Below are 12,779 nucleotides of genomic sequence, written 5' to 3' on the forward strand. Positions count from 1 at the left end.
GTAGTAGTTTCCTATGGCAACAAGCAAACATGGAAAACAGCATAATGGGAACAAAGGAATTTCACAGCCATCATCTTCGTCATCCCTTGATTACCTCAATCAAATATACTACAGAGCAACTTCCCCACATGTAACCCGACATAATGACAACAAAGTAAAAGAACCTCATAATATGACTCCCTTATCTCTTTCTTTCAGACACTCGCTGATTTCCTCTCCTCTTCCTCCTTTGTTATTTCTCCTCTGGTCAAATAATCACACCTCTCTGTACATTTTAAACAGAGCCCAGCTCTTGGGGCTTATCTCATTTGATCCATTTTACCCATTTTTCAAAGAACTCCTGCGTTCGAGTGTGTTTGTGTCTCTCACACAGACACAAACAGGCGCGCGCACTGCTCCCCTTCAGCTAGACTGGAGCTGTGTGTGCGGCTTAATTTAGCAGGTCTAATTTGTTCTCTCCAGACCTGTCGAACAGATAAGAGGGAGGAGGAGAGGAGGCAGAGAGAGAAAAGGAGGAAGCGGGAGGCAGAGAGAGAGAACGAGGAGCTGCAGCATTGGAAGGAGAGAACAGGTGTCTGAGATGGTATCAGCGTGTCAGCTAATGACTAAAACAACCTGAGCTGAGGGAGGCAGAGGGAGAGGGAGGAATTTGTGAGGTACTGAGAGTGGACTCAGGTTGACTGGATAAAAGAAAAACCACGAGGGAAAGTAAAACAGTGTCAGTGTGAGAGAGAGCAAGGTAGAGTGGAGTCAGATGGGAGACTAAAGGGAGAAGAGAGTGAATATTAACAAGAGCAAAACACGGCCCTTTACTACCACTGCACATGCTGCAAACGCTGCAGTTCCTCAGATGGCCACTTGAGGCTGCCTCCAAACAGAGTCAATCCAGGGTTGGACCCAATGACTAAATAGATGGACGATGCGTCTCCGTCTGCTCTCATTGTATGGAATTGGTGCCAAAATGGCCACCGCGACGGGCGCTGCCATCTTGCGATGGTGACGTTATTTGGAGCCAAAGTCTGCGCAGTAGAGATCGGCGGGTGGAGCTGCCGTAGCCACTTCCGCTAACTAAAACACACACTTAACTTACCAAAAAAAACAGCAAGGATCCTGCACGCCGGCGTGTTTAACAGCAGAACAGCTGGTCTGAAGCAGACGTTCACAGATATGGAAACTTCAGTGACTGTAGTGATTGTTTTAGTCACATTTCCTCTTCCACTCTGCTAATCCAGAACAGATCGGCTGCGGGAGCCGTATTTATCAACAGAGCTGTCAATCATCCTTTTTACAGCATAAAGTAGCTAATTAAAAATAAACTTGTCAGAAAAATTAACAATTGGACGTAAATCAGCATGATAAGAACGAACTATAATGACAGAAACCAAGTTTGAGAAAAAATTATTTGGTGTGTTTTTTCATTTCATAGTTTGACTCATGTCCCATCTGTTAACATGGAAGAGGCGGGCTTTATGACCTATACTGCAGCCAGTCAGCAGGGGGTGCTCAAAATGTTTTGGCTTCATTTTTAGGGAGCTGTCATGTTGTCCATTTTTTTTATACAGTCTATGGTTAGACCTTATATAAAAATGGCCGACCTTACAGCTCAAATAAACACATTTACAGGCTAGTAAAAAAAAAAAAACGTTTTGGTCGTTACAACTCATTTTTCTGACAACTGTACAAGAGGGTTTGTTGGTATTGCTAGCTTTCTGCTAGCTGTAAACTAGCTGTCACCTCAGGTAATATAATCACTGAACTTGACCTTTTGGCTGTTATTTGTTCCTTTCGGAGACTTTTACACACATAATATGGCTAGCTGTGCAGTTTAGTGTTCTATCGTCTTCCAGGAAGTCTCTGCAACAAATTGAAAATCTGGCTCCAGAAACACGACATTTCACACATTTCGAATTGATCACATCTTTGTGGCTATTTATATCGTTCATTTCTTTTTGACCCATTATTACATTCTCTAAATCAACCCTGAATCTCTGCCTGTGTTTTTAGAGCTCTTCTCAGCTTATCTCGGTTCCTAGTACTCAAGTCATAATCCAACACCAAGTCAAGCAAGGTTATTATACAAATTATATTTGTCTTTTCAGATCAGGACTTGTTCCATTACTGCATGTCTTATGTCTACAGATCTAAGACCTGAGTGGAACCATGCAAACCACCTATCTGCTCTGGTCACGTGTGTTTTAAAATGAACACCAGAGAAAAATATGTTCTGTGAAGCGAACAAGGAGTCTGAACTATGAAATGACGGAAACATGCTCCATTCTTTATGACCTTTTATTACTGCTCATTATGTTGAAGTTCCATCGCAGTTTTGATGTTCTCTCTCTTTGAGACTTAATGAGTCCTTGTTAGCTTGTTTGGTTTGCTAGCTAATTAGATTGAAATCTATATGTTCACTACTATAATAATATGTTTGAAACACAGTGGTTGAAAGGGGTGAATCCAACAGTCCTTCCAAGACACATTTCTTTGGTCCTCCCAAGCAAAGCTACAACATAGTTTGTGGAAGTAGCATCTCTGTTCTCTATAGTAAGGGCATCTGATGCACTCAAATCAGCGACCTTTCTCTTCGTCTCATTGAACACCTGGATGAAGCATCGCTAACGATTTCAGCAAATAACAGAAATCATAACAATCTGTTGTAGCATTCAAGTGACATCCAATCAGTTCACCCACCGTATGATCTGTGGTTGGGAGAGTATTGATCGTTACGGATGAGGGAGCAATGTCAGTAATAGCCGTGACGACACGTGAAACATGAGCGCATCCATCAGTGTGAATCATCCGTGTTGTGTTCTGCACAGTTGTAACAGTAGAACTGCTTAGCTGTATTGGGGATTTTTGGTTGTTACCAAACAGTTTCAGGATCATTACCATTACTTCCTGTGCTGGAGTGAGTCTTTACAAGTTGGGCAAAGTGAGGCTCTGCCATACAAGATTTGTGATCTCTCCAGTTGAGATGAATACAGTATTTCATGTGGCTAAGTGTAAGAAAATTGGGTCAAATTAGGTCGACCACATTTCGATTGGGTCTCATTATTCTTAGGTTTACTTCAACAATCAAGTCTCTTGTTTTTCTAAAGAACACTTTTAGCTTTTGATGGATAGGGACCTAAAATGACCTTTACATCTGATATAAGGATACAACTGCTCCCCCCTGCAATGAAACAAAAGCCCGACATCTGCAGGCAACACTTCAGTCAAACAGAGGCCTTGCTCATTATTCATGTCGCTGTTTTTCCTCCAAAATCATTATTCTTTGATCCTTTCCAAATCTTGTTTTCAGCGGGTGTGATTCGTCATCTGCAGTGCAGGCTTACATGAAGTAATGAGTGCTTTTGATTGCATAAGATTAACATTTAAGGAGCGATTTGGTTATAAAGGCTCAAAGAAAAACACTATTTGAGGGCACAACTCAGCATGGCCTTATTTAATGTGAACAGAAGCAGAAAGTTAAACTTCAAAGACTTCAGAATCTTTTAGATATTGGTTTGTTTACAGCATTGATTTCATTGTCTGAGATCAAACAAGTAGCAGGAATGTATTCTGAGTGGGTATTCCTGGGAAGTGTTGTGAAGCTGGGTTCAAGCTGGGAAGGACTATTGATCAGGAAATATGATCCACGTTAGTTCCCAGAATCCCGTTGTGAGTCATGAGACGTGTGCTTCCCATACACTATGTCTCATGGGTTGTGAGTGAGAATGAAAACAACAACACTTAAATGTGTGATGCATGTGTGCTTATGTTTTAGTATACACAGCAACAATCAAGTGCCAAGTTAACCGTCAAGTCATGTCTATTTGAGATTTGAAGCAACTGTACAGCAGAAATACATTTCCACTTTCTTAAAGGCCCAATCCAACTGTATGTATCAATGCAAAGCAAATTAAAGTAATAACTATAATGTACTGTAAGTCTCTACTTCCCTACTGTTTCGATATACTGCACAAAAACACTTAAGTATCCCCGTGAACTACAAGAAAATCCAACATGTGAGGTAGCTGGGCATACGGACTAAAAGTCACCATGGAAATGCTCTTGCCTTCCTTCCCCGTCTACCACACACTTAATCTTCAACTGTTCTACTGTCCAACTGTACAAAATAGAGGTCAGAAAGGGCAGCTCCCCGGTGTCCCCTCCACCAGACTGTTACAGTAAATAAGAATGTTTTTCCTCCTCACTGGAAAACTCAGCAGTACTGCCTGAGGCTCTATTTTTTACATCTAGGATAAATACTGCTTATAAAATTGCACTATGCAGTGTGTTCAAAAACAATTCATCTAAAAATTAGCTTCTTTTAGCAAGTTGATGAAGACTTGCTGAAAAAGATCCCTGCATATCAAGTAGACTATATTTGCAGCTGGGGTTACAGCTATAATCTCTAGATCATGAGCTATTGAGGGTGCCCTCGTTGTGCGATTCAAACAAACACTGGTGCAATTGTCCGAGTGGTTTGGTTCATTTAGGTTAGTGTTACATTGTCAGTCAAACTCTAGTGTGGTATGGTAAATGGTAAATGGTAAATGGACTGTACTTATATAGCACTTTTCTAGTCTTGCGACCGCTCAGAGCTGCTTTTACACTACAAGTCACATTCACCCACTCACACTCACACACTGATGGCAAAGGCATAAGTGTCAATCTTCACGACCCACTCTACCACTGAGCCACAGTTGCCCCTAACTGAAAAACTGTGTCTTAAACCAGATCCTGTCGAACTCTGGTGCATTAATTTAAGACAATCTTCAGTACTACTAAATCCATCTGCTCACTGTGACCTGTTAAGGAAGTTATCAGTATATGCTGTCATTATGCATTGAAAGTGCACATAACACAGTGAAAATGAAGCGTAACGTCTTATGTGGGGTACCTTCACAAGTTAAGTCTTTCTGTTCTGTTTCTACCTGTTAATCTGATTTGGCACTGGAGAGGATACATGAGCTTAGTGCAGCATGGTTTGCTGTAATCTAACAAAATTTGACGCACAGACATACGTCAGATGACTGAATTAAACTGATGAAAATATTAATGGGTTGTAATGAGTAAATGTGGACATCAAACACTTAAGAACTCACACTAAAGCACATTTAATCCAGTGTAAAGAAACAAAACTCTGGCAGAAAAACTGAATGCAATTTTTAACCTTATTAAAACATACTTCTGTATGAAGGTTTAATCTGCAATCTGAGGCAGAGTCGTGGAGTCGGTCGTGGTAGAGTCGGTTGTCTTTCAACTGGAAGGTTGGTGGTTTAATCTGTCCTTGTTTAATCCGACTGAACCGAACCCTGGAGCGTTTGTCCCCTCAGTGGTGTGAACGCCAGAATCAAACTCTGATGCGGACCAAACTACCAGACCAGGTCCGCTAAAAAAGACTGGTCTCGGTCCGTTTCCAAACGAACCACGGTCCGCTTTGATTCTGGTGTGAACATAAACAGACTTAAAGTATGACCAAATATAGGAAGCAACCCAAAAACACTGCGCATAGTGTGTTGTTAACAGGTGCTGACACTGGCAGATACAGACACGCTGCCAGGCAGCAACATGAGTAGAGGACAGACGTGGGGGAGCGACGAGGAAATAGAAATATGGGATGAGCAAACAATTTCACAATTGCTTGTGTAAATGCACAAAAACACAGAGGTATTCACACTGTTTAGGGAAAAACTAAAGGAGAACAGGACTGATCGAGCTGTGGAACAATGTTGTGTAAAAATGAATAAAACTCAGACAACAAAACAAAGTCCGCAATCGCGTCGAGTGTGATTAATCAGTGTGCTCTCTCTCTCTTTGTTTACTTCAGGGAGTTTTCCCACATGGAAATTCTGACCAACCAGAAAGCAGTTCCCTCGCGCATCAAAACTTTTGGTCCGCTGGTAAAAGCTCCCGTGTGATCACAAACCAAACTCAAGGCAAAATGCAATATTGTGACAAATCGGTCATAGATTCAGACCAAACAAACGGACTTTAGGTGTGAATGCACCCTCAGTCTACATGTCGAAGTGTGGCAAGACACTGAATCCCCAAATTTCTCCTGTTGGCCCAGCCGTCGGTGTGTGAGTGTGACGACTGATTAACAGTAGGGCACTTTACGTAGCAGCCTCTACCATCAGTGTGTGAAAGTGAGTATGAAAGGGTGAATGTGCCATGTTGTGCAAAAGCAGCTTTGAGTGGTCGCAAGGCTAGAAAAGCGCTATATAAGTGCAGTCCATTTACCATGCAAATGTTGTATTCAAACAAGTGTGACAACGGCCTCTATCCTCAGAGGTTTTCAGTAATTGCTCTTCATGTTCTGATCCTTGTCTCTTAAAGTTATCCAACCCTATTAAGTGGCACAGATGTGCGGGACGTGAAGCATTTCACCTTAAAAGGAAATGAGACACAGAATCTGTAAACATGCATTTACCAATGCACACACACACACACACACACACACACACACACACACTTACAGGAAACCTTCTGACCACATTCACAGCTGGCTTTGGGTGTGCATTTACATGTATGAGTACATTCACCCAAAGGTCACATGCAAGAATCTGTTAAACAAAACCCTTTGCACACAGACTGACTTTGATGTCAACTTTATTACATTAGCAGACACAGACTGAGACAAAGTGAGCACACCGGGTCTTTGAAGTGTGCTCGAGACAGATTAACTGTTCCATATTGACCGGAGACGGTATTTAAGACTGTTGAGGAAGAGGGATCGAATGGCCAGGGAGATTTTACGTGTGTGTGTAGTAAAGAGGGTGATGCCAAAGACGGTGTGTGTGCATGTGAGAGAGAAATACAAAGAATGTGTGCATGTGTGCCAAATACAGTATGTCAGTCTGATGAGTGTTTATCCCCTAAACGTGCTTTGACCAGAGTCGGATTTCTTTCATACACACACATACTCATACGTATACACAGACAAAGGCATGCTGCAACCAGCTTCACTGGAAATACAGAGACACCTGGATATCTTTGGTAGCATTATATTACATGTGACGCTCCATCCTGTTCATAGAAACAAGATATCTTTTCATTTACAAAAAATATCTTTCTTTCATCCCTTCAGTATTGTTTCTCATCCACTGTCTGCTCAATTAACCAATTAACATCTGGCTGTGTGGGCTCTCTGTTCCTGCAGTACGACTCTCCTCTGCCTGCATCCAACACCAACTGGGAGGCTGTCACGATGCCCATGTCGGTGAGTCATGCACACAACTTCACACAGATACATACTCATTAAAACTTTAGAATAACATCAGTAAGCTGGGTCTGAGTCATAATAACGGCCGTGTCTTTGATCTAACTTCTGAAACAATAAGAGAAGGAATAAGAATGTTTGTGCATGGACGGATGAAGCGTTGGTGTCAAATTAATGTTGGATAGTGATAACAACCATGAGGACTGATGGCGTATGAGAAGCTCTGGAGCATTGCAGATATTGAACAAGGACTGGATTCTGGGTGATGTAGTGGGAATATTTCAAAATACAATATAAAAGTTCAGCCATAGCCAGTTTAATGTTCCCTTCTTACCTCACATGTTTGGTACACTTATTTTAAGAGTAAAGTTTGTGTCTCCTCTATTCCATATTGTTGTGTTTCTCTTCTGTGTTTATCTTGTGAATTTTCAAGGTGGTCTGTGTGTTTTTCATAGATGGTGTTTAATTCTTTTAGAGATCTACTTGCATTCATTTTTAAAAAATATATACCACCTGTTTTGTATTGTGACAAAACTGACATTAAACCTTCAGATTAAAAGGCTAACATGCTATGTGCTGCACCAACGGGGCATACAATCTGATTGCACTGAAATTCATTTGACAGTTGACATTTTCACGAAATGACTGACGCACTGTCTGCTGCACCATCGAAGGCTGCAAAAGCTTTTGTAATAACTCATGACTAAATAAATCTTGCTTTAGGGATAATGTTTCCAAAAACGAGTTACCGTAAAAAACAGAATATAAGTCCCACCGGAATATAACATGCAGTCTTTTTTCGGGGGGAATCCCAGAGGGAAAAAAGGTTTTATATAGCTATTTATTAATAAAAATGTGTACAACAGTTTAATTTTAAACATATTCAAAACGCACAAATTATAGCCTAGCATCCTTTTTCGCCACGTCGAGTTTGCAATCCTGCTAGCTACTAGTGTGGTAGTTGAGCTCAGCCTACGGTAACATTGATGGTAGTAAGGGTGGAGGCTGCACTGGCGATCATGACGGCGCACGTCTGTGATGAAGCTTTAGCTACATTATAGATTCTCCCTAATAGCTTTTTTGGGGGGGCTTCGAAGCTTCGGCAGCAATTACTCGATCGTAGTTGAAGCTTTGCTACGATGACGACAAGGGGTGGGGAATCCAATAACAGATCCACATTATTAAACGTCTGTGTCCTCCCCGGCAGATCACAACCTTATTGAGCCCGGTACAGAGCATGAGAAACACACAGATCTGTTTTATATATGCTCGTCTCCTGTAACATCTGTGGTTGAAAAGGAAAAACATTTTTTTGCTGGCGATTACCATGGCAGCGATTGAAGCTTCGAAGCATTCGGGTCAGCCCTACTCTGCATTTTATACTGGTATATTGGTTGCACCGGTATACAGGACGCAGCCCACTTTTTAAATGGAACAAAATGTATTAAATGTGCGTCTTATACACTGAACTTTAACGGTAAGCGCTTTTGTACAGCTTGGAATATATCACCATCATTATGATTATAAACTTGTGTTTCAAACTTTTATCGATGCTTTAAAAACTTTCAGTCCACATGTTTCAAACTGTGTGAACAATTTGCATATTGTTATATATGGTAACAGACGTGTGTGATATCTAAACACCTACCTGCTTTCAACCCTGTCATCTCACATATAATTGTCTTGTTAAGCACACAGGGAGCAATGGCTGTACTGATAAATATAACATATGGTCCATTTGCATAGGCTAACACTTACCCACACACAGAATAAACCCATGCGTGTATGTACTGTATCTTTTATGCATGAAGCTTGACATGTAAAATGGCATGCTTCCTTAGACTAATGTTTTTATAAGTACATCACCATAATTTGTGTGTGCCTTTGGTTCGGTGACATGTGTGACCATAATAATTAGTGTGCGTTGGGCTGTGTGGCAGTTTTTCTGCATGGATTGATAAGGGTTATACAGTATGTGTGTGTGTGGGTGTATGTTCTTGTGTGTGTACGGATGGATGTGTCATTGCCAGGGCAGATGGGATGTTCGTGTACGCTTTGTTGGCTTCTTCCACTTACAAATGATGCTGAAACAGTGTTTGCTTTGTGGGTTTTCCAAGTGATTTGTGATCGATGTACATTTAGATCTTATTGTTTACTGTTTCACACTACTAAGTTAATACATAGCGTGCATATACATAAAGATGATGACCATTTTCTGCATCATTGATACGCAGTAATGTATTATTTATAATAAAATAAATATAATGGGGATTTTGACTTTCGAATTCAACATTTAGTTTAGTTGTCATACGTTTTTTACAAGAGCCAGAGTCACATTTTACAGCATAATAAAGTGATTATATATTTTTTTATATTGTATAAGGTTACTGTATTAAAGAAATGAGAAGCCTTAGAGGTGTTTTTCAGCTCTACAGTTAGCTTTAATTAATCCTGGTGCCTTCTCAGCTTGTCCCCTTGCCCTTTGACCCATATAGAACCCAGTGCTAAGTATAGCAGCTAATGTCACAGGCATAATCGTCCTGCATGCTATAAGAATTAGATTGAAACTGCTTCCTTGCTAGATAAATAGCCGGCTACAGAGAGCAAAGGCTAGGAATCATCTGTGATGACTGTTGCTCTGTTGCCAACAATATTCCTTGTAGCGGGAAATTGATAATGCATGCAGGGAATAAACATTCATAATCATCTTAGTAATGTAGGATTGATTAAGGGCTGCATGGAAGATTTCCTTTTCCGCGTGCTGCATTGTTACAGAAAGAGAAGATGTTTTCTTGTGATTGACTTGTTATTAACGGGTCTTACCTTTGCTGAAATTTCAACATCATGATGCAGATTTGTAAGAAGTAAAAAAGCTTCGTCAGGTCTGTCCTCAAGAGGAGAAATACTTTTACAATGCTCGTTTTTTGGATCGATCTGATGCATTCGAGGAAGTCGGGAAATCTGAACGCTGAATGGCTTTCGTGACACAGCGTCAAGGGAATTCATTACAAGTTAAATTTTAGATCTAGAACTGATTGTTAGCTGTTAGCATGCAGATGTCTGTTTATAGAGATTAATAAGAAGTCGTCATCAGATCACGCTGATGGGAGCCGAGCACATTACGTTCCGCCTGCTTTTGCTCTCCTCACAGACTGTTTTTCTTGCATACGGCGCAGCCTGCTGATACATGATTGGTCAATATTACTCAGACTACAAGCGTAGTTCAAACGAAAACCAGAACACTTGCCTTCCCGGAGTTCCATGTCCCTGCCTACAGAATCTACTATGTAGGACCTCTTAATAGAGATTAGCTCTCTCCCAATACATGTTGAATTTTAAACTTGCAACATTTGATTTAAGGTGGTATTCAAAAGCATTGACGCAAAACTCATGGCACAATATATGTAAAACCATTACAGATTTTGAATGTCTTACTAAGAGCAGTATGCATTGGTTTAATTTCCTATCACAGTTGCACCATTTTCAATATAGAGATCAAACTACACAATAAGATAAGCTAAAACAACAGTACAGAAATGCATTACAGGTTTTGAGAGAAGGCCAAATATAGAGCTACACTGTGGAAGAAGCCACCGACTGACATAAAGTCAAGATGTCTCCTTGAAAATCTGTTTTCCATTTCACTAAAAGCTCTGTCTTAAATGTTTAGCTGGGATCTCTTTAAAGATAGGATGTGTTAAGAGGAGTCTGAGTCAGTGTGACCCAGGGTGACTGTTTTTGCTTTTGTTGTGGCAGCGTGGAGGTTATCTGTTGATATCTCTCAAAACATTTTCTCATGAATCCTCGGATATCTTTACAATGCTTGCAAAAGAAACAGTTCTGACTTCCCCATCACAACACACGATGTAACTGCAGAGTGAAAAATATTAAATATGCCGTTTAGACACGAATAAAATTGTGAAGATTACACAAACATTTTCAGCTGCTGAAGGACACTTCCTGTTCCTGTGCATTTAGATATTTCTTTAACATTTTGTATACAATATCTGATAAAAACATATATTTCTTCTGCATAATAGTGGTGAAAAACATTATAAAGTGAACCAAGAAGGTTTTTGCACATGGCTACATGTGATTTACCTCATGTGCTGTCAGTAAGAGTACCATAAATTAACAGATGCTAATGTTAGCATAGACCTAAAATGATCTTTGCCTTTACCTTTTGACCTTTGCTTTTTGCAGGACGGCGATGGAGGGCAAATTCAGGCGACAGTCACAGAGGTTCCTTTCTCACTGGACGATTTGGATCGGACCATAGCCGCCTTCGACACTGTGGAACAGCTTTTCAGATCCCTGAGCCCGGACACCTGGAGGCAGGACCTGGACAGCATCTACACTCAGACACACATACATTACAGATCCAGGGCCTATCATCTGGCAAGCAGACATAATAAAGGTAAGATTCCATTTACATCATTACACACAACACGCATATGTACGTCATCTTAAACACAGGTATTATTGAATTACAGACGTTAAAGATTTCCCTAAACTATGCTAAAAGCTTTAGCATAACGATAATCACTTTCATTTAGCACTGTTAGGAGTGCTGTTAATGGGATGCTGACACAAAAGGCAGTCTTACAATACAGCTCTAACTCTTAAGAGGAGACTACTCTTTACTGTTCATTGGATGCTATCAAATTTAAATAAACCAAAAATCAATAAGTTAACAAAAAGGTCCAGTTGTGCAGCACTAGATTAGTCACAGATGTATCTTAAAAAGCAATTCTAATTGATGTTAAACCAGCAAGATATGCACATAACTACTATAAAACACGTGCTCTTGTGGGTGAAAACAATTGAATGCTTTATGTAAAGCATGCATAAAAAATGTTAAAGGGCTAAAACAATAAGTCCTGAGTTGCAGTATCCAGAGAAAAAAAAAATAGTTAAAGGGGTATTATGCTAATTTCAAGCTTCATATTTCACTTTGTGATACCTGTGGAGTAGCTTAGCATAATTTACAGTTAAAAAAACTAATTTTTCTCATACTGGTGCTCTGTGCAGGCCCTCATACAGCCTCTACCTGAAACGACTCAGTCAGCTCTGTCCCTTTGAGAAACCCCGCCCCTACAAGCCCACTTTCCTCTGATTGGCCAGCTCTCCAAAGCCTGCTGAGGCTGCACTTTGTGATGTCACCAAGTGTAGCGTGTAGCGTGTAGAAAAAACTGTGTGAAACCTGGCGTTTACAGCAGCCTGCAGACTGAGCTGAGAAGGCTGGGGACTCCAACATACTTTTACCTACAGATTTCGAACTTCACCCACGTTTAGTCTGGACATCCAACATTGTACAATTATATACAGTTTATGTGTTAAAAAAAACATAGTACCTCCTCTTTTATAACTTAGATTAGATAGGAAAAAATGTGTAGCAAATAAAATAACTTGTTTTTCTTGGTATAAGGATCAAGGGTCAAGCAGATGCACTTGTTGATGTTGTGCTTTTTATTTGAATGCTGAAAAAGAAAAAATAAAGGCAATTATTGTCTTTATTATCAATCTTAATATAAGCACTACATGGGAAAGGGTCTTATATTATTAAGAATAA

At 40.3% G+C, this 12,779-nt stretch overlaps 1 protein-coding gene across 1 annotated transcript in view; it reads left to right on the forward strand.

Moving 5' to 3' along the window:
• The window catches only part of pdgfd (platelet derived growth factor d), a 57,921-nt gene that overhangs the window by 34,817 nt on the left and 10,325 nt on the right, over positions 1 to 12,779 (forward strand). The window contains exons 4-5 of the mRNA XM_069668605.1: positions 7,148 to 7,207; positions 11,411 to 11,624. Of these exons, the coding sequence (XP_069524706.1) occupies positions 7,148 to 7,207; positions 11,411 to 11,624 (274 nt within the window). The remainder of the gene's footprint in view (positions 1 to 7,147; positions 7,208 to 11,410; positions 11,625 to 12,779) is intronic.

This window comes from Semicossyphus pulcher, unplaced genomic scaffold (assembly GCF_022749685.1).
Source record: "Semicossyphus pulcher isolate SPU_LCO1_2020_fin unplaced genomic scaffold, fSemPul1.0.p SCAF_19, whole genome shotgun sequence".
NCBI classification, from domain to species: domain Eukaryota; kingdom Metazoa; phylum Chordata; class Actinopteri; order Labriformes; family Labridae; genus Semicossyphus; species Semicossyphus pulcher.